General features: G+C 42.7%; 2 protein-coding genes across 37 annotated transcripts in view; one reads left to right on the forward strand and one right to left on the reverse strand.

Moving 5' to 3' along the window:
* Positions 1-22,083, forward strand: part of LOC122611437 (protein MTSS 2) — a 45,683-nt gene extending 23,600 nt beyond the window's left edge. For 3 of the 36 annotated variants that reach the window (XM_043784507.1, XM_043784508.1, XM_043784509.1), the window contains exons 3-18: positions 9,352-9,413; positions 10,216-10,289; positions 11,773-12,227; positions 12,284-12,541; positions 12,662-12,742; positions 12,849-13,151; positions 13,597-13,611; positions 13,780-13,894; positions 14,033-14,839; positions 15,274-16,875; positions 17,528-17,649; positions 17,800-18,072; positions 18,591-18,776; positions 19,004-20,426; positions 20,975-21,126; positions 21,495-22,083. In XM_043784507.1, the coding sequence (XP_043640442.1) occupies positions 9,352-9,413; positions 10,216-10,289; positions 11,773-12,227; positions 12,284-12,541; positions 12,662-12,742; positions 12,849-13,151; positions 13,597-13,611; positions 13,780-13,894; positions 14,033-14,839; positions 15,274-16,875; positions 17,528-17,649; positions 17,800-18,072; positions 18,591-18,776; positions 19,004-20,426; positions 20,975-21,126; positions 21,495-21,602 (6,036 nt within the window). In that variant the 3' untranslated portion in view covers positions 21,603-22,083. Of the gene's footprint in view, positions 1-9,351; positions 9,414-10,215; positions 10,290-11,772; positions 12,228-12,283; positions 12,542-12,661; positions 12,743-12,848; positions 13,152-13,596; positions 13,612-13,779; positions 13,895-14,032; positions 14,840-15,273; positions 16,876-17,527; positions 17,650-17,799; positions 18,073-18,590; positions 18,777-19,003; positions 20,427-20,974; positions 21,127-21,204; positions 21,324-21,494 lie in introns of those variants that run through there. The other 33 variants (XM_043784514.1, XM_043784516.1, XM_043784525.1 and 30 more) reach the window with 33 other exon arrangements.
* Positions 22,084-23,080: 997 nt separating this feature from the next.
* LOC122611441 (putative deoxyribonuclease TATDN1) lies at positions 23,081-24,400 on the reverse strand. The gene is made up of 4 exons (XM_043784545.1): positions 24,298-24,400; positions 24,057-24,236; positions 23,278-23,884; positions 23,081-23,212 (listed from the first exon to the last, which is right to left on the reverse strand). Exons 1-4 carry the CDS (start codon positions 24,335-24,337, stop codon positions 23,098-23,100), a joined length of 942 nt encoding a protein of 313 aa, XP_043640480.1. The 5' UTR covers positions 24,338-24,400; the 3' UTR covers positions 23,081-23,097.
* Between the last annotated feature and the right edge of the window lie 1,480 nt (positions 24,401-25,880).

Raw genomic sequence — 25,880 nt, forward strand, 5'->3', positions numbered from 1 at the left:
TTTTTTCGTTTGCCCACCCTTAAAAAAAAATATTTTCGTTTGCCCACCTCTTAAAACTAAATATTTTCAAAAAAAAAGGTTTGACCATCCTTCAAAAATGCTTTTTATCGTTTGACCACCCTTTAAAAATTCATTTTTTCGTTTGCCCACCCTTAAAAAAAAATATTTTCGTTTGCCCACCTCTTAAAACTAAATATTTTCAAAAAAAAAGGTTTGACCATCCTTCAAAAATGCTTTTTATCGTTTGACCACCCTTTAAAAATTCATTTTTTCGTTTGCCCACCCTTAAAAAAAAATATTTTCGTTTGCCCACCTCTTAAAACTAATTATTTTCAAAAAAAAAGGTTTGACCATCCTTCAAAAATGCTTTTTATCGTTTGACCACCCTTTAAAAATTCATTTTTTCGTTTGCCCACCCTTAAAAAAAAATATTTTCGTTTGCCCACCTCTTAAAACTAAATATTTTCAAAAAAAAAGGTTTGACCATCCTTCAAAAATGCTTTTTATCGTTTGACCACCCTTTAAAAATTCATTTTTTCGTTTGCCCACCCTTAAAAAAAATATTTTCGTTTGCCCACCTCTTAAAACTAAATATTTTCAAAAAAAAAGGTTTGACCATCCTTCAAAAATGCTTTTTATCGTTTGACCACCCTTTAAAAATTCATTTTTTCGTTTGCCCACCCTTAAAAAAAAATATTTTCGTTTGCCCACCTCTTAAAACTAAATATTTTAAAAAAAAAAGGTTTGACCATCCTTCAAAAATGCTTTTTATCGTTTGACCACCCTTTAAAAATTCATTTTTTCGTTTGCCCACCCTTAAAAAAAAATATTTTCGTTTGCCCACCTCTTAAAACTAAATATTTTCAAAAAAAAAGGTTTGACCATCCTTCAAAAATGTTTTTTATCGTTTGATCACCCTTTAAAAATTCATTTTTTCGTTTGCCCACCCTTAAAAAAAAATATTTTCGTTTGCCCACCTCTTAAAACTAAATATTTTCAAAAAAAAAGGTTTGACCATCCTTCAAAAATGCTTTTTATCGTTTGACCACCCTTTAAAAATTCATTTTTTCGTTTGCCCACCCTTAAAAAAAAATATTTTCGTTTGCCCACCTCTTAAAACTAAATATTTTCAAAAAAAAAGGTTTGACCATCCTTCAAAAATGCTTTTTATCGTTTGACCACCCTTTAAAAATTGATTTTTTCTCACCTCTAAAAATTGTTCTTTTTATTAATTGTTTCTTAAAAATAATTAATTTTGGAAATCTCTCTTTCTCTTTCTTACTCCCAAGAAACGATCAAAGACAGGAGGTACCTTTGCCTATAACCAACATATGCATATAAATAAAACACACATACACATTATCGGTTCTGCTATCTGCACTGAAAAAATCAAATTGAATAAGAAATGAAAATACATAATTTTAATGCTTATGAAAACTCCAAATTAGGTTGGATAATTTTATGGTAAAGCAAACACATATTTGTTTTTTGTTTTTTTTTATATAATACATTGGTTTCTGGGTTGTATGTATATGAACCAATTTGCTAGCAACGAAACGTACGACTAATTTCTAGCTATGTAGCTTTTCAGTCGAACAGCAAATTAACTGTTAAGCATATGAAATTGTTGTTGCTCAGCATAAGGAACTAGTGAAGAATAAGCAGAATACACAACATTGTTTTTGTAATATGTACGTATGCATTGTCAATGCGGCAAGTAACACGTGTGCGTGTGAATTGGCGCCACAACTTACTGAAAGTAATTATACCCGTTACTCGTAGAGTAAAAGGGTATACTAGATTCGTTGAAAAGTATGTAACAGGCAGAAGGAAGCGTTTCCGACCATATAAAGTATATATATTCTTGATCAGGATCAATAGCCGAGTCGATCTGGCCATGTCCGTCTGTCCGTCCGTCTGTCCGTCTGTCCGTCCGTCCGTCTGTCCGTCTGTCTGTCCGTATGAACGTCGAGATCTCAGGAACTACAAAAGGTAGACAGTTGAGATTAAGCATACTGACTCCTGAGACATAGACGCAGCGCAAGTTTGTCGATTCATGTTGCCACGCCCACTCTAACGCCCACAAACCGCCCAAAACTGCCACGCCCACACTTTTGAAAAATGTTTTGATATTTTTTCATTTTTGTATTAGTCTTATAAATTTCTATCGATTTGCCAAAAAACTTTTTGCCACGCCCACTCTAGCGCCCACAAACCGCCCAAAGCTGCTACGCCCACACTTTTGAAAAATGTTTTGATATTTTTTCATTTTTGTATTAGTCTTTTAAATTTCTATCGCTTTGCCAAAAAACTTTTTGCCACGCCCACTCTAGCGCCCACAAACCGCCAAAAACTATCTGTGCTGAAGACTCCTTCGCACTTTCACTAGCTGAGTAACGGGTATCAGATAGTCGGGGAACTCGACTATAGCGTTCTCTCTTGTTTTTAATTGCAGATATTTAGTTTTAAGAGGTGTTTAAACGATAAAATCCAAATATATTTATATTGTTATATATGTATATCATATATTATAATTTTTATATATATAAATATATTATTTTTTTTTAAGGGTGGTCAAACGATTTTGTTTGAAAATATTTATTTTTAAGAGGTGGGCAAACGAAAACATTTTTTTTAAGGGTGGGCAAACGAAAAAAACTATTTTTAAAGGGTGGGCAAACGATTAAAAGCATTTTTGAAGGATGGTCAAACCTTTTTTTTTGAAAATATTTAGTTTTAAGAGGTGGGCAAACGAAAATATTTTTTTTTAAGGGTGGGCAAACGAAAAAATGAATTTTTAAAGGGTGGTCAAACGATAAAAAGCATTTTTGAAGGATGGTCAAACCTTTTTTTTTGAAAATATTTAGTTTTAAGAGGTGGGCAAACGAAAATATTTTTTTTTAAGGGTGGGCAAACGAAAAAATGAATTTTTAAAGGGTGGTCAAACGATAAAAAGCATTTTTGAAGGATGGTCAAACCTTTTTTTTTGAAAATATTTAGTTTTAAGAGGTGGGCAAACGAAAATATTTTTTTTTAAGGGTGGGCAAACGAAAAAATGAATTTTTAAAGGGTGGTCAAACGATAAAAAGCATTTTTGAAGGATGGTCAAACCTTTTTTTTTGAAAATATTTAGTTTTAAGAGGTGGGCAAACGAAAATATTTTTTTTTAAGGGTGGGCAAACCAAAAAATTAATTTTTAAAGGGTGGTTAACCGATAAAAAGCATTTTTGAAGGATGGTCAAACCTTTTTTTTTGAAAATATTTAGTTTTAAGAGGTGGGCAAACGAAAATATTTTTTTTTAAGGGTGGGCAAACGAAAAAATTAATTTTTAAAGGGTGGTCAAACGATAAAAAGCATTTTTGAAGGATGGTCAAACCTTTTTTTTTTGAAAATATTTAGTTTTAAGAGGTGGGCAAACGAAAATATTTTTTTTTAAGGGTGGGCAAACGAAAAAATGAATTTTTAAAGGGTGGTCAAACGATAAAAAGCATTTTTGAAGGATGGTCAAACCTTTTTTTTTGAAAATATTTAGTTTTAAGAGGTGGGCAAACGAAAATATTTTTTTTAAGGGTGGGCAAACGAAAAAATGAATTTTTAAAGGGTGGTCAAACGATAAAAAGCATTTTTGAAGGATGGTCAAACCTTTTTTTTTGAAAATATTTAGTTTTAAGAGGTGGGCAAACGAAAATATTTTTTTTTAAGGGTGGGCAAACGAAAAAATGAATTTTTAAAGGGTGGTCAAACGATAAAAAGCATTTTTGAAGGATGGTCAAACCTTTTTTTTTGAAAATAATTAGTTTTAAGAGGTGGGCAAACGAAAATATATTTTTTTAAGGGTGGGCAAACGAAAAAATGAATTTTTAAAGGGTGGTCAAACGATAAAAAGCATTTTTGAAGGATGGTCAAACCTTTTTTTTTGAAAATATTTAGTTTTAAGAGGTGGGCAAACGAAAATATTTTTTTTTAAGGGTGGGCAAACGAAAAAATGAATTTTTAAAGGGTGGTCAAACGATAAAAAGCATTTTTGAAGGATGGTCAAACCTTTTTTTTTGAAAATATTTAGTTTTAAGAGGTGGGCAAACGAAAATATTTTTTTTAAGGGTGGGCAAACGAAAAAATGAATTTTTAAAGGGTGGTCAAACGATAAAAAGCATTTTTGAAGGATGGTCAAACCTTTTTTTTTGAAAATATTTAGTTTTAAGAGGTGGGCAAACGAAAATATTTTTTTTTAAGGGTGGGCAAACGAAAAAATGAATTTTTAAAGGGTGGTCAAACGATAAAAAGCATTTTTGAAGGATGGTCAAACCTTTTTTTTTTGAAAATATTTAGTTTTAAGAGGTGGGCAAAAGAAAATATTTTTTTTTAAGGGTGGGCAAACGAAAAAATCAATTTTTAAAGGGTGGTCAAACGATAAAAAGCATTTTTGAAGGATGGTCAAACCTTTTTTTTTGAAAATATTTTGTTTTAAGAGGTGGGCAAACGAAAATATTTTTTTTTAAGGGTGGGCAAACGAAAAAGTCAATTTTTAAAGGGTGGTCAAACGATAAAAGCATTTTTGAAGGATGGTCAAACCTTTTTTTTTGAAAATATTTAGTTTTAAGAGGTGGGCAAACGAAAATATTTTTTTTTAAGGGTGGGCAAACGAAAAAATCAATTTTTAAAGGGTGGTCAAACGATAAAAAGCATTTTTGAAGGATGGTCAAACCTTTTTTTTTGAAAATATTTTGTTTTAAGAGGTGGGCAAACGAAAATATTTTTTTTTAAGGGTGGGCAAACGAAAAAATCAATTTTTAAAGGGTGGTCAAACGATAAAAAGCATTTTTGAAGGATGGTCAAACCTTTTTTTTTGAAAATATTTTGTTTTAAGAGGTGGGCAAACGAAAATATTTTTTTTTAAGGGTGGGCAAACGAAAAAATCTATTTTTAAAGGGTGGTCAAACGATAAAAAGCATTTTTAAAGGATGGTCAAACGATTTTGTTTCAAAATATTCAGTTTTGAGGTATGGAAAATGCTGAATTCCTTAAGTGCTTATATTTTCTAAACTAAAAGTTTTTACAAAATTCTAAAGGGTGGTCAAATGTGGTCAAACGATGTTATTTCGATTAAAAAAAAAAAAGTTTGAAAATATTTAGTTTTGAGGTATGGAAAATGCCTAATTCCTTAAGTGCTTATATTTTCTAAACTAAAAGTTTTTTCAAAATTCTAAAGGGTGGTCAAACGTGGTCAAACGAAGTTATTGCGATTTAAAAAAAAAAAAGTCAACTTTTTGAAGTTCGAAAATTTTCGAAAATTTTCGAAATTTCATATCTTGAAAACTGGACGTGGTCAAAAAAAAGTAATTGGTGGTCAAACATGGTCAAACGATGGTCAAACGATTCCACCTTTCAAATTTCAAAAATTCGATTTTTGCAGACCCAGCTTCTTTGAGCTACTTTATACCCTTGTACCGCCTGCCAGAGAGTCAGATGTAATTCTTTTTGGGTCACGATTGCCGTTGTTAGATGGTGAATATGCAAATACAACGGTCAGTTATTGGATTACCTGATGATCGTTTCTATCTATTCAAATTTCACCAATCGATTTGCCAATTTGCAAAGCTCTTGCTTCACGGAAAATGAGCGGGAGGGAACCCTCGGAACACTTTCATTTCATATACCCGGCAAATAATTTTATACTTTCTAATCCCAAGAGGAAGAAACAAAGACAAGACTGTCTTCAGGTGCAAATTAGCAGAGCACGATTTTGCAGCCTCCTTCGAGCAATCTGGCAAAATAAACATCTAAGAAAAAACCGATACTATGGCCGCGGGCACTCATTTATAGTACGTCGGATCGCATAGAAAATCAATCAGTGTGGACTTCTGCTTCGCAGGCTCTTCGACTTAGCATAAGAAACGGCTCTTTCTGGAGGCTGTAGCTTTGTTCGCCAACCCAAAATGCTAGCAATGTAGGACGTGGCGACGGGATGACTCTGAACCCGTTTTTTTGTCCATCTCCACCTCTTTCCACCTAGCTGTTGCTGGGAATCTTTGGGGAATTATCGAGGAGCAGCACCGAAAAAGCAACAAAATTGCAGCATGAATGGGGCTGTGAACCAGCTGGAGAGCTGGTCCGTGTGGGCTTTTTTTGTAGGCTATTGGAAAGATCAAGAGTTTATAATGCCAGCTACACGTTTGTTGTGTGTAGTGAGCGGTGTGCATGGGTGTGGGTCTCTCCGTGGTTGTGTGAACTTTTCCAGTTTGCTCTGACTGGCATAAATTGTGGGTTTTTAGGTGTCTAGCTCACTGTTTTTCCGGCCGAGGTGGCTTGCCAAGATAAATGAATACACATTAAAAGGCTGTGGTGTACTATACATAGATGCACCACGTCCATTGCACTCGCTGGCTTCCCCTATGCTTAGACTTGATTCCGATGTCTGACAGAAACTGGAAAGTGTTTTGAATACAACCACGTATTGGCCGGAATGGCTTCAGGCTCGAAATCAAGATCTTTCAGCTCGATGACTGGTTATTAAACCGTAAGTAAGGACTACTTAAAAAATATTGGGTAAATGATTTAAAATTAAATGCATTTAAGCCATTGAGATATTAATCAATACAAATAACTTACAAATCCCAAACTGTATTGATCTTGACATTTAGTTAAAAAGGCACTTTTACTATGCGTTGTAGGACGCTAATAAAAGCGTCTAGCTGTTTTGCAAACCAGGTCCATTCGCCCATTCATAAGGCGATAACCGAACTGGGATTAGGGCCAGCTGAGCTCTCTACCATCGCCAGCACGAAACCCAACATCCACGCCAACGCGTTATGTTTGGGCCTGGTCAACGTAATGACAGCTTCGCGTGTTTCGGGCCGCGAGTGGATGGCTGCCTTATTGGTGGCTTGGCGGCATTCTGGCTATATCGCTCCACGACTACAAAATGTTCATTCACAAAGTGCCGGCAAGACGCCAACGCATTCGAGGCAAAAACCGCTTATCAAGCTGTCGCTGGCGGTCTGTTGTCACACACAAAAAATGGTTTTGCAACAAATAAAACATAATAATTTGCATGTGGGCTGCGACTTGGAAACGTGGTTCAATCATTCAAAAAATCAGCTTATAAGCTTTGGGACATTTTTTTTTGGTTGTTGTTGTTCTATTGGAATTTATTCTATTCCTATTCTAATACCCAAGATTTTTATGATTTTCCTCTATCCCAAGCATGATATTCATTGCATTTATTTAAATCTATAAAATGACGATATCACGGAAAAAGTAATACAAATGGTATTATTAATAAAGGTATTCCAGATATTCTAAGAACTAGATGACATTTTGTTTACCTACATATAATTATAGGGAGTGTAACGAGTACTTTCCAACATAATAAGCTCAAACCTATTTTTGGTCAAACCAAATTTATTATTTATTTTACATTGCATGTGGAGTTGAACTCAGTATATGTTTGGCAAAATTAAATAAAAGTTGGCAAAAATAGCGAAAATCGATTTCCGTTGAGCTATTGTTCGTGTTGTGCTTCGCCGTGTTGTTTTTATTTGTGCATTTCCTGGCTTTTCCGTTGGCATTGTCTCGTTCGTTTACCTTTTTGCACTGCTATTCATGCAATTACCGTGGCCCAGAGCCGGCTTCTTTTGGGTATTTTGCATTAAAATCGATTTTGCAATTGACATTTTGATGATTATACCTGTTACTCGTTGAGTAAAAGGGTATACTAGATTCGTTGAAAAGTATGTTACAGGCAAAAGAAAATCTTTCCGACCATATAAAGTATATATATTCTTTATTATATCCGTCTGTGCGATTGATCTCAAAAGCTGAAATGCTTAGATTATGCATGCAGACTCCAGAGGCATAGACGCAACGCAAGTTTGTTTTCCCATTTTGCCACGCCCAGTCTAACGCTCACAAACCGCCCAAAACTGCCACGCCCACACTTTTGAAAAATGTTTAGATATTTTTTCAGAAATGTATTAGTATTGTATATTTCTTTCGCCCACAAACCGCCAACAACTGCCAGTGTGAAAATTTCTCCTTCGCACTTCCACTATCTGAGTAACGGGTATCAGATAGTCGGGGAACTTGACAATAGTATTTTCTTTTGTTTTTACGTTGTGTTTGGCACTAATTTCTGCCCAGTTGCGCAAAAACTGAAAGTTAAATGCAACTGTTGTTGACATTTGGGCTGTATGAATAATCTATGCTTCCTTGGCTCCTGTGATTTGCTCACCAAATGGGAACATTATATGTCTTCATCAAGACGCCTCCTGATGCTTTCGATCTTTGTCTGCCTGACTCATCTTGCTTTTGCTTTCAATGTCATTTATTGTGTAATTGAAGCTTTACTATGGGCAAAACCTAGCCAAAACAAAACGAAAACTCGTTTTCGCTTTTATTGACCATTTGCGCGTCCTCACTCGCTATTTTTTCTCTTCAAGAAAGAAGCACACATAAAGTCTTCGGCTGCCTTTTACGGCTGCTTCTTAACAATCTGCTGCCGTTCGGCCATCGTGACACTGATACTTGGCCAGAAACCAGCAGCATCGCTTTGTGGTCTTGACCAAATAAGTTTGTTGAACAGGATTGTGTGACAAAAACCCATGTTGGAGCCATTTTAGCTTTTTGGTTCACTCTCTGGACAATGGTTATACGGGCAAGAATTTGTGGGATTATTGACTAAAGTTTCCATTTCCAATGTATGGTGACTTTCTTCTGCACTTCAGGAATCTTATTAATTAGCAAATTTTTTAATTCAGATGAATATTAATTAAAGTTAATCCCGAGGGGATTGGTCGGTTCTGTTTTCAATCGAGACATATGGATCTCACCCACTTTCATTACATTAAATGTGTCTCTTACTTTGCTTATTCGTTCATGTCATGTTTGGTATGTTTGCTCGTTGAATTTGCACAATAATTTTCTGCTTTATTCGCATTTAACGAAATGCGCAGACAACAAAAGTTAAACTCAATTAGATTTAATCCAGCGAAAAAACGATGACGATATGAACTTTGAACTTCTGGGCTAATGGAATAAAGAACGATTCCCATTTTAATGTGAAAACACGCGGATAATTGTATATCGAATATAAATAATTACATTATTAGTTCAGTTACTAGGTTGGAAGGTGTCTTCTTTTTAGTCCTGCAACTTTCAATTTCTGTCATCCAAGTCTAATTTTCTCACAGATAAGAGGTTTTTTTTTACTTTAAAGGGATGCCCCTCGAGTTTCGCTTGAATTTGGATCAAATATGGCGGTAAAACCTTTGACTTGGTTCCAAGTACTAACTTAAGGGGTCAAAATATTTTATACAATTGTTTCACTAATTTATTATCTTTTCCTGTTGCAGAATACGTCGCCCCTGTGGGAGGACTTTGTGGCTAAGGCCGGAAAACTACACACTTGCTTAAGGTAAGTTAACTTTGGGTGTAAATCGGTTGCTTCATTCTGGAGAACGATATTTCATCAGCAGCCAGCTAACGAGCAACAGTTACAAAACTCTAGAACGAGAACTGCGTGTTAATAAACTCAATGTTCGTTTTCCTGAATTCGTCTTTACGCTTTTCACTTCCTCGCACTGCGGCGTATATAATGTGAGGCGTATATAATTTTTTTGTGCTCTTTCTGCTGTTGCTGAATTTGTTGGTCGTTGGGTAGAGACCACCGGCACAGACTTCGGGCATTTGTTTGTTTTATTTTCTCTGTGGTTTTAATGCTTAGACTTGGCCCAAATATTCTCGCGGACGAGGGTCCCCGCGGCAATGTCTGGCCAAAGTATATAGCCGCCGAATAGCGGTTGCATTAATCACTACCCCAAGTCCTATTGACCGAGTTCAAATCACGGGACTTGCCAAAACGCGCTTCGAGTGTTTGCCCACTGCGCTTGACACACATCTTGACCGATTTCCCGCAAGGTGAACCCGCCCGGATCAACACGCCCAGATGGGTACCACTTTTGTATACCCTAGATGTGGGTATTAAGCATTATTTACCATGGTTCCAATCATAAAAGAATTACGATTAAGTATATTTCACGCGATAGGGTATTCAAGGCTTCAGATACCACAGGTACTGTGTATGTTTAGTGTTTTTTTTTCCTAGCTGGCTCCTAATTGAAATATCGCCCACGGGCAAGTGGAGAAGATGTTTATTACATCTAGCTGGCTGGGCCCACAATAATAATGATGTTGCATTTGCTCTCCTCTGTTCACAGGGCCGCCATCCAGGCAATCGCCGCCTATTTGGATGCCTTCCAAAAGATAGCCGATGCGGCGACCAACTCAAGAGGTAAGTTCAAACCGTGGATTCGTCTGCGTGAAAATACAATACGGTGGAATCCCCTTCACCGCCGGCTCGGGTACTGTATCTCTTTCCGCTGCTCATTATTCATGGGTCTATTCGCAGTCAGCGGCGGTCATCGATCTGATTTGTATACACATTCATGCTTTCGATGTTTACGTTGTCGATTCTCCCTTTCTGCGTTCGAATGGCGATGTTGCTATTCTCTCTGACCTCACGCATTTCGTTGGTTTTGCTATTTATATTTATTTATCGAGTGCCCGATTATGCAATGTCCGACGTCCGATTCTCGCAGCCCACCTCAGTCCGGACGGGAAATGCGATGCCAGATGGGAGAGCTGTGGTCGTTATTAGACTAGCAGCTTGAATATAGTACAACATGTGGCTGTTCCATTGACATTTTTCATTTTTTATACTCCTTTTTATACTCTCTTAACGCCCTTTCATGGATTTGGTGTGTGGCTGGTGCTAAGTGCACATGCTCGTGCCAACCCCTTTGGCAAGAGAAGCCTGCTCGCTTGGTCGTTTGCACTTACTAAATGGTTTCATTAGCTTTAGTGGTTACTTGGCTCAGTGCGGTCAAGCATCGACACATGTGTCCGTTCTCCCTTAGAGGCGTTCCAAATGCAACTCGAGTCTAAGTTTAAGATTCTTGATTCGCACTTGGCACACGGTCAACATGAGGGGTCCTCAAGGTGGTGGGTTTTCTGGGTACCCAGCTCATTTGGAATTTGAGGCAAGTGGTTCTGAGAGCCGGCCTTTCAAAGGAGACTCAAAAAGCTACTGCCTATTTGGCATATAAGTACACATCAAACGAGGATGGAAAAAGTTATTATATGATTCGGAGGCAGTCCGAGATAATCGGGCCGCCTGTCACTTGCTGGTGATATGCAGACACAGAAGCAGGAGCAGTAGCAGTAACTGGTGGCCTGACCAGTTGTCCCGGATCCGACTTTGAATCGAACTGTGGCATGGCATAATGGGCACACACGGGACTTGGGACTTGGGACTCGGGAGCTAAGTCTGGAGAAATGGAGTCCCGATTCGTGTCGCATGCAATGTTGTCTGCTGCGCCTCCAAATTGAAACGACAGCCCATGGCGTGCGATTGTTGCTGCATGCTCTAAACATTTCCGCTGCCAGCTTAATTATTCGTGCTCCGTGGATGAATGGTTGTTCCCCTCCAGTAATTTAATTTGGCAACTGTTTAATATTGCATGCTTACATGCTTAATTTGGGTTACGAAACATACCAAGCAAGGTTCTAGGCAATTGATGGCGAAACAAGTGGAAAGTGAAACCTATTGTCTTATATAAGCTAAGTTCAATACATACATGTTAACTTCTTGAATAAAATATTGGATTTTAACATTTCGGGAAAGTTGGTATTGAATGATAAAATCAAATTCAATGTCCTGTTTAAACTTGCTTCGCCACATGACAAAATGATCACTTGTATTCCCTTGATTGCAGGCGCCTCAAAGGAGATCGGCACCGCCCTGACCCGTGTTTGCCTCCGACACAAGGCGGTGGAGACACGTCTGAAGACCTTCACCAGCGCCATTATGGATTGCCTGGTGCAGCCGCTGCAGGAGAGGATCGAGGACTGGAAGCGCACGGTGGCCACCATCGACAAAGACCATGCCAAAGAGTACAAGCGCTGTCGCAGTGAACTGAAGAAGCGCTCCAGCGACACCCTGCGCCTGCAGAAGAAGGCGCGCAAGGGTCAGACGGACGGTTTGCAGTCCCTGATGGACTCGCACATGCAAGATGTCACCCTGCGCCGTGCAGAACTGGAGGAAGTCGAGAAGAAATCCTTGAGGTCGGCCATGGTGGAGGAGCGTCTTCGCTACTGCAGCTTTGTCCACATGCTTCAGCCAGTGGTGCACGAGGAGTGCGAGGTCATGTCAGAGTTGGGTCACCTACAGGTGCGTAGAGCGGTGCTTACATTGTGTGCTCAGTGACTAATAAAGTTTTTTTACAGGAAGCCATGCAGTCAATTGCGCTAGTAACCAAGGAACCCAGTGTCCTGCCCCAGGCCTCCGAGGAGCTAATTCACGACGCTAAGGCCAGCATTAATCTGTACCCGGAGTCTCCAGGTGGCGGTTCCGGCTCGCAGGGCGGCGGCTGCTCCAACTCGCTGGGTTCCCGAAAGAGCTCCGTCTGTTCCATCAGCAGTATGAACAGCAGCGGCTCGAGCAATTCTCCCGGTCACCATCACTATCCGCGCTCCTTGTCGCAGGTGCGTCATGTCACAGGGTTTCGTAGATGCCCATCATCAAACCCACATTTGGCATTGTGGCGTCCGCTCATTTCTTGTTTTTCATCAATGGTCTTTTGTGTTCCGTTTTCGTTTTTTTAGTTTGTAACGCCCGCAATTCGCTTGAAACCTGGTGAATCCAGTGATAGTGGCTTTTGCTCATCGCCAGCTCTAACAACACAGGTTTTCATTTCTTTTTCTTCCGTTCAATTTTACCCAATTACAAAGACTTCTCCAAGTTATCTTTAACTGCTTTGATTTTACTGACGGCTTTGCTGATTCTCCACAGACCTCGAATGCAACGAATCAAACGGCAAATGTCTCAACCTGGCCCCCACATTCCCAGGATGGCGTAGACACACTGCCACCGACCGCTGACCGTCCGCACACCATTTCGACGGCATACGAAAAGGGTCACCAGCGTCCTCCACTGACCGTCTACACGTTCCAAAACCCGGAGACCATTCACGAGTCGGGCAGCTGCTTGAACAACGGAACCGCAGCCCCGAATGGACAGCCCCTGTCCGGACAAACCACTCCGGCCACTCAGAAATCACCGGCTGCCTCACTTAGTCGGCCTCCCTTGCCAGTTGTAAGTAGGGAGTAGTCATTAAATCAAACAACAATTTATAAAGGGTTTTTGTTTATTTTGTATTGTTCTGGTCCTTAATCGAGTATTAGGTATTAATTACTTAATAAGAAAAATTTACTTTCCTTTGGTCATGAAAAAGAAAGAGCGGACTTTGTCTAGACTGCTAAAATAAATCGTTTAAACTAAGTTAAAGATAATATTGCATTAACAAAATCGAATACCAGATGCGAAGATTTCAAAACTACAGTATTTATAGATATGATACTTATGTATGTTATGTATGTTGATTGCGCTATGTAGAATCATCTGAATTTGTCTTTAAGTACTAAGTGTATGCAATGTTATGGAAGGAGACAATAGTCGAATAGTCGGGAAACCGTCTATTAACTTTTTACATTCTATTAAGTTGTCTCTCTCGTTGTGTTGGCCGGGATACTCGCCATAGAAGCCAGCCCATGTGGTGAGTATTCCAGAGTCAGAGCCCCACCAATCGTAGATCCAACAGCGCGCTCATCTGCATGCGCCCCGCTAGACCACTGACAACTAGGACCTTTAAGTCGCCTCATCATTAAACCTAAAACATTTAGATTTTCACCGTGACTAACCGATGGCCTTACACACTTTTCAGCGCTGCTCGTCGCTGGAGCGACCCCTTTCGGCCCAGAGTAACCACCGCCAGGGAAGTGGGAGCAACCTGCTGCAGCGCCAGTGCCCCTCGCCGATTCCGGCTCATATCACGAAAGGTAAATGGTGCGCAATGCCTGGCAATTGCCCAGCTTGTCTCCGTGTATTTGTGTGCACGCTTGCCCTTGGCTAATCCCATCAGTCTTACTAATAACCGTGTCCACCCGCATGTCCTTGCTAACATCATCCGCACACAGAGCTGTCCGCAGCACATCATGCACAGCAACAGCAGCAGCAGCAAAATCAGCAGCCTCAGACGCCACCCACCTATGTGAACATGTCTGAGTTGGCCACCATGGCAGCTTTGAAGCAAGCCAACCAACAGCAAAAGACCTCTACGCCGCCTCTGCAGCAGCAGAGCTCCATTGACTCGGCCTGCTCCCAGCATTCCAACGACTCCTCCGGCTCGCATCAGCTCCTCCAGCAGCAGCAGCAACATCCATCGCAGCAAAATCACCACTCAGCCACTGCCACACGCTCCCATTCCATATCCTCGACGGCTTCGTCACTTCACTCGCATCCGTCGATCGACTCCACCGTCGCTTGCGGCTCGCTGGTGGGCCAACACAACCACAGCACCAGCACCAACACGAACACCAACACCACCTCGCCGTCCAGTGGCAGCTCCACGCCACAGAACCATTACTCGCCCCTGCTAACCAACTCCCCCACGTCCACTGCCGCAGGTACTCCCAGTGGCAGCAGCTTAGGTCCTGGGCCCGGTTTGGGATTTGTCTACCAGGTCAGCTCCCCGACGCCTCCCTCCAGCGAGGTGCTGAAGATCACCGAGCAAACCGCAGCAGGACAGGATCAGAGTACAGCCAACAGCGTAGCAGAAGAGATGGATGAGCGATCAAGGGCCTCTGTCCTGCAGAAGGCTTCAATGTTCGAAAAGGCGGCAGCTGCGGCTGCGGTCTCGCCTCCAGCTTCCATTCAGGTTGCATCCAGTGCCCCAGCTTCGGGAGGCGGAACTCGACGATCAGAGGCGGAGCAGCAGGAAATGGGTGAGTTGAATCAGCGACCAGCCGGATCGTTGAAAGCGAAGTGTGTCAATTGATCCTAGCACCCAGCCCACCCAGCACCAAAGAGCACTTTGAACATGAGTCTCCCCTGTCTTCACTTTCATGACTAGCCCGTTTTTATTTATAATTGACAAACATATCGTAAATATTTTTTAACCCCCAAATTTCTTTTTTGTTTTTCCCTCCCCTTTCTCTACAAATTTTTGGTTTGTTGTGTAAATGCAACGGCAACAACTGCATCAAAACCAACTTTAAACCATTAATTATTTTTTGGTTTTGACTTCATGTTCACCCTACCCAAAATCTCTTTCGTCTGTAAACTATTATTCACAATGAACCAACTGCACCACAAAAACAACAACAACAAAACTGTCTTCAAATCGATACCAACAAATATGAAAATATGAATTTAACAGACAAATCTTTCGAAGATTCAATACAAGCACTAAATAATTTAATTGGCGAACTAGACTCCTTTCAACGCGAGATAGATGAGGGCAAGGTCAAGCCGCCGAGCAACAACATAAGCGGCAGCAACAACAATATGACCACCAGCAGCAACAGCAGCAGCGACAACAACAACCTCCCCGCCACTAGCAACATCGAGCCCTGCGCCATCAGCAATCAGACAAACTCGAGCGGCTGTGGAACAGACATATCTGACACCACGTCCGACGAACTGGCCGGCGACGATATGGACGTCAGGCAGCGGGATCGAGATCAGGATCTGCTCGGCGCCAGCGATTCGGAGCTGAGTCGCTGCTATGTGAGCGAGACGAGTTCGCTGACCGGTGGTCTGACGGCCGGCGGCTACGAGAATCCCACATTCGCGCACTTTGCGGCCAATGCGAATAGAGATGACGCTGTTTCCCTGGCCTCCGACAGCGTTTGTCTCGGCCAGCCACGCCATGCCTACGTGGATACTTGTAGCGACAGCGGCAGTGCCGTGGTGGTGATCTACGACCACCAGATTCCCAACACGCCCGACATTGAGTTCGTGAAGCAGAACTCCGAAATTGTAGTGCTGCGGACCAAGGATCCGCAGCCCCACGCGCTTCAGCTGCACGAGATGCGCGAGCTGCAGCAGTTGCCCGCGAATTTAGCCGCTTCACCGGACTCCTCGCCGGACTCGGCCGCTGGCCAGGCGCCACCAACAGCAACTGTGGCGCCCGCCAAGCAGCGACTCTCCTCGTTTCGCGCCACCAGTGAACAGCAGTTGCAACTCCTCGGACGCGGCAGTCCGCAAAGAGGTAAAACACCCAGTGAGCAGGTGGTACAGAGCAGACCACAGGACCAGCATTATCCACAGACACATCAGCAGGATATTGATGGCAGTAGTCCACCAGTAGAAATTGCAAGGCGCCAGCTGCCCCCCAAGCCCACCAGCTTGAGCGTTTTTAACGGCCCCGTCCCCACTGCGGGCGATAGGCCTGTTGTGCCTCGAAAGTCGGATTTTAAGGCCGATCTAGATGCTAAAATACGCAGGCAAAAGCAGAAAGTTAAACAGCAGTTGCAGCAGCAACAGCAGCAAGAAACGCAGCAGCAGCAGCAAGCACCACAAGAACAGCAACACTCACCACAGTCGCCCCAAACCAGAAACTGTAATGTCACTAATCAACAAGCCGCCAGTATTACTGAATTTGCATCTGCAACCGCACCAGCATCCACAGACCCGTACCCGCATCAAAATCATAGAATGCCAAACCAAAATCAGACAGCCACATCCAATCACAAGCAGTGCAAGACGACCACAATGGCATTGTCACCGTCATCACCTCGCGGCCATCTGCCATTATCACCGTCATCGCTATCGTCATTACCATTACCAGCCACCAATTCATCACCATCAAATGGTCGGTCATCGATGTTGTCCGCCAGTGACCGACCACCCGATCATCCATATGTGTGCTCGAATGCTCCAGCCAATCCCCACCATGCCAATAGCATTACAAATGCCAATGTCAATGCCAATGCCCAGCTCAAGCCGTGCATTACGCCCCGGCCGGCTTCGTTGTCGGGTTCGTTTTGTTGATTTTTGATTTTTATGGTTTTGGTTTTTGATTCCTTTTTTTTGAATACGTTCTTACTTAGTTGTACTTTGCAAATATCCTTATTATTTGTGCTTGCCAAAGTAACTTCACGTGGTTATTGGTTTTTTCGTTTTGCTATAAGTTCGATGTGGTAACCTTTCTCGCGCTAAGCACTAAGCTCATACCATCAAGTCACAATCATTAAGTTCAGATCATCAACAGACAACTCAAAAACAGCATGATACTGCCACTAACTGCTCAATGCTTAATCACTAATCAGATTTGATCAATTGTAACTACAATCTTTTCACAAAATTGCATTTTGCGAAATCGCTTGAATTAGGGGAAATTTCTTTTCTACATGAATTTATATCGGAAGTGCCATCACTGCCATTAACGTTTTTCCACTCGCTTCGGGGTCACCATTATGATTCACAGCAGACCGAGAATTTTCATAACTTTTTCGATCAGCAGATCCTAACTCTGCGTCTATCTCTAACTTCTGGTATTAGATGGTGTCCTGTGTTTTGTGTGCCAAGTGTATAACTGATTACTGTACATAAATGTGAATAACAGCATAAACCAATGACTTGATGCGCAAAATGACCGCCTTACTTACTATGATTTTTACTTTTCCTAGGAGGAGCAGCCAGCGGTGGCTCCACGCGCATCGGACGTCGCTCGTCCATCAATCAGGCCAAGCCACCGCCGCCAGTTAGACGCAGTTCGTCGGTGACCCCCAGTCCCAATGCCTCGGTCGGGGTAAGTTAAAACGATTAATTACACCCTACACCCAACTAAGTTAGTCACTTAATATAAGGTAGTCGCTAAGCCGCTCAACTCTGGGTCACACACTCTTCGGTTTTCATTTTGCTATTACTCTTTAACTTATGATTTAATTACGCAACGCAGCTGCAGCAGCAACCACAGCACGCGACTCTGTCGCAGCAGAATCACCAACTAAGCAGCTCCAGCGAGCACTTACCGCCACCCCCGCCATTCATGCTGGACTCTATGGCCCAGATTCCCAGCTCAGCGCTGAAAGTATCGGAGACGGTAAGAGCCCTGGCAGCCATGCGGCACCATCCAGCATCACCCGTGTCACTCAGGCGCATGCAACAGCAACAGCACCAGCTTCAGCAGCAACAGCAGCAACATGTGCAGCTGCAGCAACCCCTATTGCAGGTGTGTGCACGCTAGGCCAGTTCCCATCTGTACCAAAATGTTAGAATTCCTACACTCACCTGGCTAATTGACTTTGCAACCTAACTGGGTACAATATTTTTTATAATTCTCAAGTGTCACAGGATCCATATGCCTATCACTAATCGTAAACTGTAGGACTTTTAGTAGCTTTGCTAACGTAAAAATAATAGATTTTTAGCATGCCTTTCCTCTAACCTGAGCTTAGTTCCATATATTTTCTTATGTCAGCATCAATAGCATACCTTACGTGTCGAAGAATACAAATGTAGGTATATTTTGAGCTCATTGGGCAACGCTTTAAACTTGAAATACATTTTGGATACTCAAGAATTATTCCCCAATAAAAGACAGTATATTTATATTCTTTGGGCCTATCTAGTGCTCGAGAGACCCACCTTCAATTGATTTTCTTGCACTACTTATCATTTCATTTTATTTCAACTTACGTTTGCTTTACCACTACCACACACAAACCGAAACCCTTATACCCCACGTAGTCTGCGCACAACTCCCCCTCGAAAGATGACCTGACCGTAATCCACGACTATTTGGATCTGCACGCATATGCTCAGGCCTTGGCCACGGGTCAACAGCCAGGCGGTCAGCAGATGGCCAACCCGCATCGCTTTTTTCACCAGCAGCAACATCAGCCACCGCCGCCGCCTGTCTATCAAGTCGATGCCGTAAGTGACCAGCGGGTATCTCGCGGGCTAACTAACCTAAACTAACAGCTGTCTTCGTCTGGCCTAAAACGTCTGCCCTCCTTCCAGCTTAGTTGTAATGCTATATTCATAGATAACTCTAGAGCTTAGCTTTGGTCGTGTTTTGGCTAAATTTTAATTAGCGCCCGTCTTCCTCTCTTTTTTCTCATGCCACAACCACACGATCACTGACATACATTCACGACCAGACATTCCGCACCTCATCACCAGCCGCGGGCGGAGGGGGTGGCGGCAGCATATACGCCCAGCCCAAACTGGTCAACAGCATGTCAAGCTTCCGCACCAGCAGCCCCAGTCCCAATGGACATGCTCACCCACTGCCACCGACACAGCCAAAGGCGAATCCGAACCTAATTGCACAGCTCAATGCACGACTCAGCGGCAAACAGCAACAGCAGCAGCAGGTCGAGGGGATCTACGGCAACCAGCAGGCGCCCGGGGGAGAGTCTATCTACATGCGGAGTGGCTTGCCCATGTCGCAGCCGCAACAGCAGCAACACTATGACGGTAAATCTGAACAAATCCAGCTGCACCACCAGCAACAGCATAGAATTTACGCTAGTTTCGGCACCTCATCATCACCAATGTCATCGGCCCATACGGCCAGCAGCAGCACTAAACCGTCCATTCTAACACCGACCACCTCATTCAATGCATTGCCTCACTTTCCCCTGTCTTCATCCACATCATCGTTGCTCTCCAAAGTCAGCTCATTCTCGAACTCTTCATCCGCATCCCCACCAACAATGGCAGCGGCCCCTGGTTCGGCCAATTCGCATTATCAGCCACCGCAGCCGCCGAATGCAGCAGTTGCTAACAGCAAAGACATGGCCACCTACTCAAGTTCGTTTACCAAAAATACAGCAGCTGCGCAATCGCCGAACATGAGACAGGCTCATTCCCATCAGCACCACCAACAGCCGCAGCAGCACTACACTTGTCCGCCTCCTCTGGAGGATCCCCCACCGCCGCCCATTTACGCCGCCAGTGCATCGGCCACGATGCCCAAGAAGGTTGTCCGTCCGCCCACTGGCCAGAACACGTCTCACTCGAGCGCCTATGCAGCAGCCTCGACCACGGCCACGCTGCCCAGGAATATGATGCAGCAGCAGCAACGGTTGCAGCAGCAGCAGTATCAACAGCCGGCAAGCATAGGCATTGGCAACGGCAATGGACACCTAGGTCAGCGCCCGCAGTTGCCGCTTCCCCAGCAGAAGCTTAGAGCTGCACAGCAGCAGCACTTGGCGGAGCAGCAGCACCAGCAACAACAGCAACATCAGCTGCAGCACCAGCAACACCAGCAACGCCAGCCAGCCATTCCTTCACGCCACTCTAGTGTGCAGCAAAAGATATTCGTCTCCACGAATCCATTCATACAGACAACGGCCGTCAAGTTTCACTCGCCCTCGGCCTCGCCCACGTGCGGCTCGCCCGTTACTGGGTCTGGGTCCTTGGCCAGCATTTATGCCACAACCTCGCGTGGCGGCCACCATCACCAGCAGCAGGCTCAGCAGCAGCACTACTATCGCGATGCTGCTGGGGGCAACAGTAACGGCGGCGCTGCCCACTATAACCACAATGCCCATGCCCATTCTCCGGCACATCATCCAAGTAAGAACGCGAGCTGGATTTGAATTGATTCGATTCAATGATTTGAGTTAGTTTGATTTCATTACGTATGATTTGATTGCAAGGAATGAGCGCTGTTTTGAATATTATTGTTTTGCTGATTTTCGATTTCGCTCGATTGAGACCATTCAATTTTAATTTGATGTTAGCTCTAAGTTTACCTTTGGCGCATGCTGCATATGTTTTTTTGCTTTTCTTTCGTTTGTGTTATCGTTTGGAAAGTGCTGCTAATTAACCTGATTGAGATTGTGTCAAGTGCGTCTGGAAACTATCGGATCAACATGGAAATGCAGTTTCCGCCGTAGCTCGATCCGCAGTTAACTTTCATTCCAATTTTTCCAATCATCAATCAAACATTGTGTCGAACTCTTACCAACAATTGTTGGATTTTATTTTGCATTTCCATTTGGATTGACCACTATATTAACCACTTCTTCGCAAGCCAACATCCACACAACCATTGATCGATCATGTTTGCTTACCATTTTCTTTTATGCACCCGTATCGATACCGACAACACATATCAATAGACTATGCGACAAGCACAAATATCGAAAAGACTGGCAGTATTCGGACCAAGACCAAGGCCGAATTCCTCGAGAATCTCAACGCGAAACTGGCAAAGCAGGGAATGTCTGGACGAGCATTTGCCGTGCGAAATCTCATCAACAGTAAGGCCCTGGTAAGTAGTGCACTTCGACAGCAACTCACTCGATTGCCAACAATCTCTATGCTCTGTCCATGGCATCATGGCTATTAGATGTATCAAAATCCACAAAAACTATCGCGACCCAGTGCGCAATACCGTAGACCACCCACCTATCCCAACACCAGCTCATCCACCAATGCCACTTGCGAAGATCAGTGCTAAGTGCTAAGGTATTTTGTTCGTTCCTAGTCGTTCTCGTTCGTTTGAAGCCTACTAAGCCAGCTGGCAGCTAATCCACTCAGTGCCACGTTCTACCAACTAACTGCTCTACGATCTAACGATAGACCTAAGGTGTTGCAAGCAAAGTGTTCCTCTTACCCGCTTTTTGTGTACTCTTTCAGCCGGACCCTCGCATCTGTCACGAATCGCTGATGGATCAAATAAAGCGCGGAGCCACCTTAAAGCGTAACCAGAAGATAAACGATCGCAGCGCTCCCAAAATACATTGAATTAACCTATAGACTTAAGCGAAGCAGCATATTTATTACCATAATAATTAATCAATGAATATCCATGAGGCCCGACGCCTGCTCCACTGCGGGGCTCTGCAGAGTTTGGTTTGAAACTGAAAACTCGAAACACAGCATACAACTTAAATACATATGATTACAATACAATATATTCGATATACGATATTTAACAAGAGCATTAAGTATAACTCGAACTAATCAACACCTTTCTTGATTTCCTATATCCCAAAAATGTGTCGAAAGGCTTTCTCTGTTAAGTGAATACAATATGGAAGACAGTTAGCAGTCGTATGTTTATTTATATATAAAACTCGAATTTAGAGAACTTCTGTTTAAAGATATTTTATGTTTATGTATTTCCCATATTTATAATTTCCCTTGCTTATGTACATACATATGAATATGAGTTTAACAATCACTCGAAACTAATGTGACGCCTAATAAATGGAATTTATCGTAATCGTTTTGAGTATTTTTTACTTTTGTATTATAATTTTTTATACTATCAACTGCGAGTCAATTGGGCTATGTCTGAGAGTATTTTCCAATAGAACCCATAATACATTGTCTTGAATAATTAGATTTCGAGTTAAAACGTTAACCCAATACTCGATATCCCACTGTAACTTTACTATCTGCAAAGAAGTAACGCAATTGAATCTGCTTTTAAAAACGAAAACTATCTACTGCCAAGCGAAAAGGGATCAGGCTTTCGCACAAACTTAAAGTGCTATATGAATATGTTCATATCATATCATTTCCATTGGACTGAATCTTTTATTGCCATTTTAAATGCATCCCCGAGTAAATAGACGCCCTCTCTCAATGTTTAATACTAACAATATCATTTGCATTCATATCAATATCAGTTCATTAAACCTAGAACAAAATGTAAGTTTTAGCTCCAGATCTTGTTTGTTTTACACTTTAAATTTAACGGAGATCTATAGCATGCCCATAAGGTAAACATATTTCCTATCCACCAAATTCCGACTTTTTAATACCTACAAGCGTACTACTTGATAGTTGATAGACTTTTTAAATATTTACAAAATATTGTGTATATAGGCTTTTCAAGGCTCCACCAATAATCGATGAATATTGGCAAACTCGTAACCAAAAACGTGGCAATAATTAAGCTATGACACTCTATTAGAGTTTAGATTAGACTCCAGAGAGAATATACAAGTTCGAGTCGAAAGAAATAAATATATTTTTTTGGGCGATCCATTTTATATTCACCACATAGCAGTGCGTAATCATGAACGTTAATAAACTTAGCCATATGCAACAATTATTTACACATCTAAATGTTTATTATAGTTGGTCTGTGCTAACTGCAGATCGATGAATCCAAACCGATGTAACCTAACAAATCAAAGTCGAATTGCGTATTTTTGAATTCATTTGCATTTAGACTCGAGAAACAATAATAAAATAAATGTAAACGCATTGAATGTAAATGCATGTTGTTTTATTCTTTCTTTTCTGCTTTGCTGAAGAATAAGTCCAATGTGTTTTGGTAGTATAACTCTGCCAACTCTTCTTTGGGCTCCTGTTTGAATCCGGCAATGGCCTCCAAAACTTGGCTGAAACGGAAAACAATGAGTTCATACCACCCCCATATTTAGGGTAGGGTATTAATAATGCTTACCTGATTTGGCATGGCTCACAGCGTCCGTCTATTAGGGATTCGGCTGTCCATTTCTCTTTCTTCTTGACGGTGGGAAACTTGGTGGTCAAGTGCCTATGTCCTGCATGCGAGGATCGAATGCCACACCACGGGCAGTCGGTTTCTAGCATAATCCTGTCGTTGGGTAGCTTGCGCACCACTTCTGCGTTTTCTTCCGTCTTGAGGGAGCACCCGTTTAGACCTATGTAGAGGCCACCAAAGGCGAGGATGCGCTGGGCCTCTTCCAAGGTTCCTGTAAAACTGTGCACCACTCCGCCGCCGCATTCCTCGATCTTGTCCCGGTTTCTTTCCAGGATGGCCAAGAAATCCTCGGCAGCATTTCTCATGTGCAGAAAGAGGGGCAGTTTGAACTCGGCCGCTAGGTCCAGTTGCAACTCGAAATACAGACGCTGGGTTTCCTGGCCGCAGAATTGAAGGCGATCGTAGTCTAGACCACACTCCCCCACGGCCAGCACCTTGGTGCGATTTGACTTGATCCTGGAACGCAACTGATCGTAGTAGCCCTCTGGGTCCGGTATGAATTCCTCGCACCGGGTTGGGTGTGTGCCCACTGTGGTGTAGATGCGTTCTGTGGAGGAAAAAACTTGTGAATATAAATGGGCATTTAGCAGAAGCTGTTTGTCAGGAAAAGGCTAACTAAACACCAAGAGCAATCAGGAAATAATTCGATAGGGACATGTAATGGCGACTCCCAATTTTAAGCTCCAACTCCAAAGGACACATCCTTACGGGCGGCTTACCATCCTTGATGGCCAGTTCCAGTGCCTCATCCACGTCCTTTAGACAGCCGGCGGTGACGATGATCTTCTGCAGACCCTGTTGCCACGCGCGCTTCAAGACAATGTCGAGGTCGGGCTCGTGCTTCTGGGATCCGCCGTAGCAGCCCTGGAACATGGGGTCCGTCAGGTTGGCCCCAATGTCTGTGGAGCATGGCCAGGAGTTAGCTAGTCGAGTTTGCAGGAGCTTATATCTTTCAGTTACCAATATATTTCATGGCCATTCCAAAACAGCGCCGCAGCATGGATTAATGCCCTAAAAAAGACAGCAGCTGAGAACAGCTGTTTCGCGTACGTGATTTCCGCCAGGGGGCGCCAGGCTTTACCGAGCCCTGGCAACCGCCAGGTGGCGCCGCAATTCCGTTGCAATTTCAATTTGAAATTAGCATTGCGCCCTATTAAAAACATAATTCTAAGCTTAAACGTACCGCCTCAAAGCGGGGGCTTCCCGTACTTTTCGAAAGCAAAGCGCACGGTCTAAGCCAATTTAATGCAAAATCAATGGCACAGTAAATTGCATTCTGAATTGCGCATAATGCAAACTCATTAGGCCGCGCCAGCAAAGCTGTTTATTGTTTGCGGTGGATGCCAAAGCGGCTTGCTCCACGGATCCCTACGGGAGTCCCATTCCAACAGCCCACCGCCATCCCGCCGCAAGTGCATATGCAAATTTCAAATCAGCAGCAGCCCGGCTCCTCTAAGCCGGCAATCGGCATTTACGCAATTGTACAATTTATGGGAATCGCAATATATAATTCGAATGAAATTCCATTAGTTACTTTTAATGGATTCTGCGGTCGGTGCACCAGTACGGGTGCCGTACTGGGAGCGGCACTAGCTTTAATTGATTTAGTGCAAACTGCTCACTATGCCATTTCCCAGGCTGGTAGCCGCCTATGAGCAGGGGGTATTCCGATCCGAGTCCGGATCCCGTGGTCTGATGCCTCGCGCCGATGATGCGCGCCGATGTAAACGGAATGAGAAACGAGGCGGAATCCATTATGCAAGGGAATCAAACATTTTACTGCGATGCCTGGGACGCATTGTGGTTTATTTTAACTGGCTAATACAATTGTCAATAATTCAATTTGAATTGAAATTCAATTAGTTACAAGTACATGACACACATACGCACACTTAGAGAGTTAATTTTGGTTTCCCCAGACTATGTTTAGTCCATGGGCCACGATCTTTCGATTCTGTAGAGTAGGTAAGTGCGGTCCTCCCGGTTGGTGAAACGTTTGAACTACGTAGACGAATATGTATTTAAAATCGGGTAGGTCGAATAATATATCTAGCATCTCGCGGTCCCTCGTCGACAGGGTAGAAACCTCCACACCCTTATGTTCCCATTGGTTCTTGATATACGCGAGTGGTTACGAGTGGTCGGAGATCGAGTGCGTTGGACTCTGCAGATTTGTTGTCAATAACTACACCTAGTAACAATGTGTAAACGTATTACTTATAAAACAAACATCCAAACTTTTCACACAAAACATGTTTAGGTACTGACTATGTTATGTATCGTATGTGTACTGTAAGCGGTTTATAATGCCGCACATATAACTACAATCATCCATGGACGAATACAATACTATTTTGGGGGCATTCAGACGCCTCTGTCCCTTCCCAGTTGTTTACAGTAGTTCGAATCCATTACTGCATGCACTGTGTGCATTGTTTGCATTCATTTTTCAGCTCGCACACAGCGCAAAACACACGTGCGTCTAGATGTATTTTGTTTAATCACAATTCACTTTGCATATGCCGTATATCATCCATTTACAG

This window comes from Drosophila teissieri, chromosome 2L, assembly GCF_016746235.2.
Source record: "Drosophila teissieri strain GT53w chromosome 2L, Prin_Dtei_1.1, whole genome shotgun sequence".
Classification (NCBI taxonomy): Eukaryota; Metazoa; Arthropoda; class Insecta; order Diptera; family Drosophilidae; genus Drosophila; species Drosophila teissieri.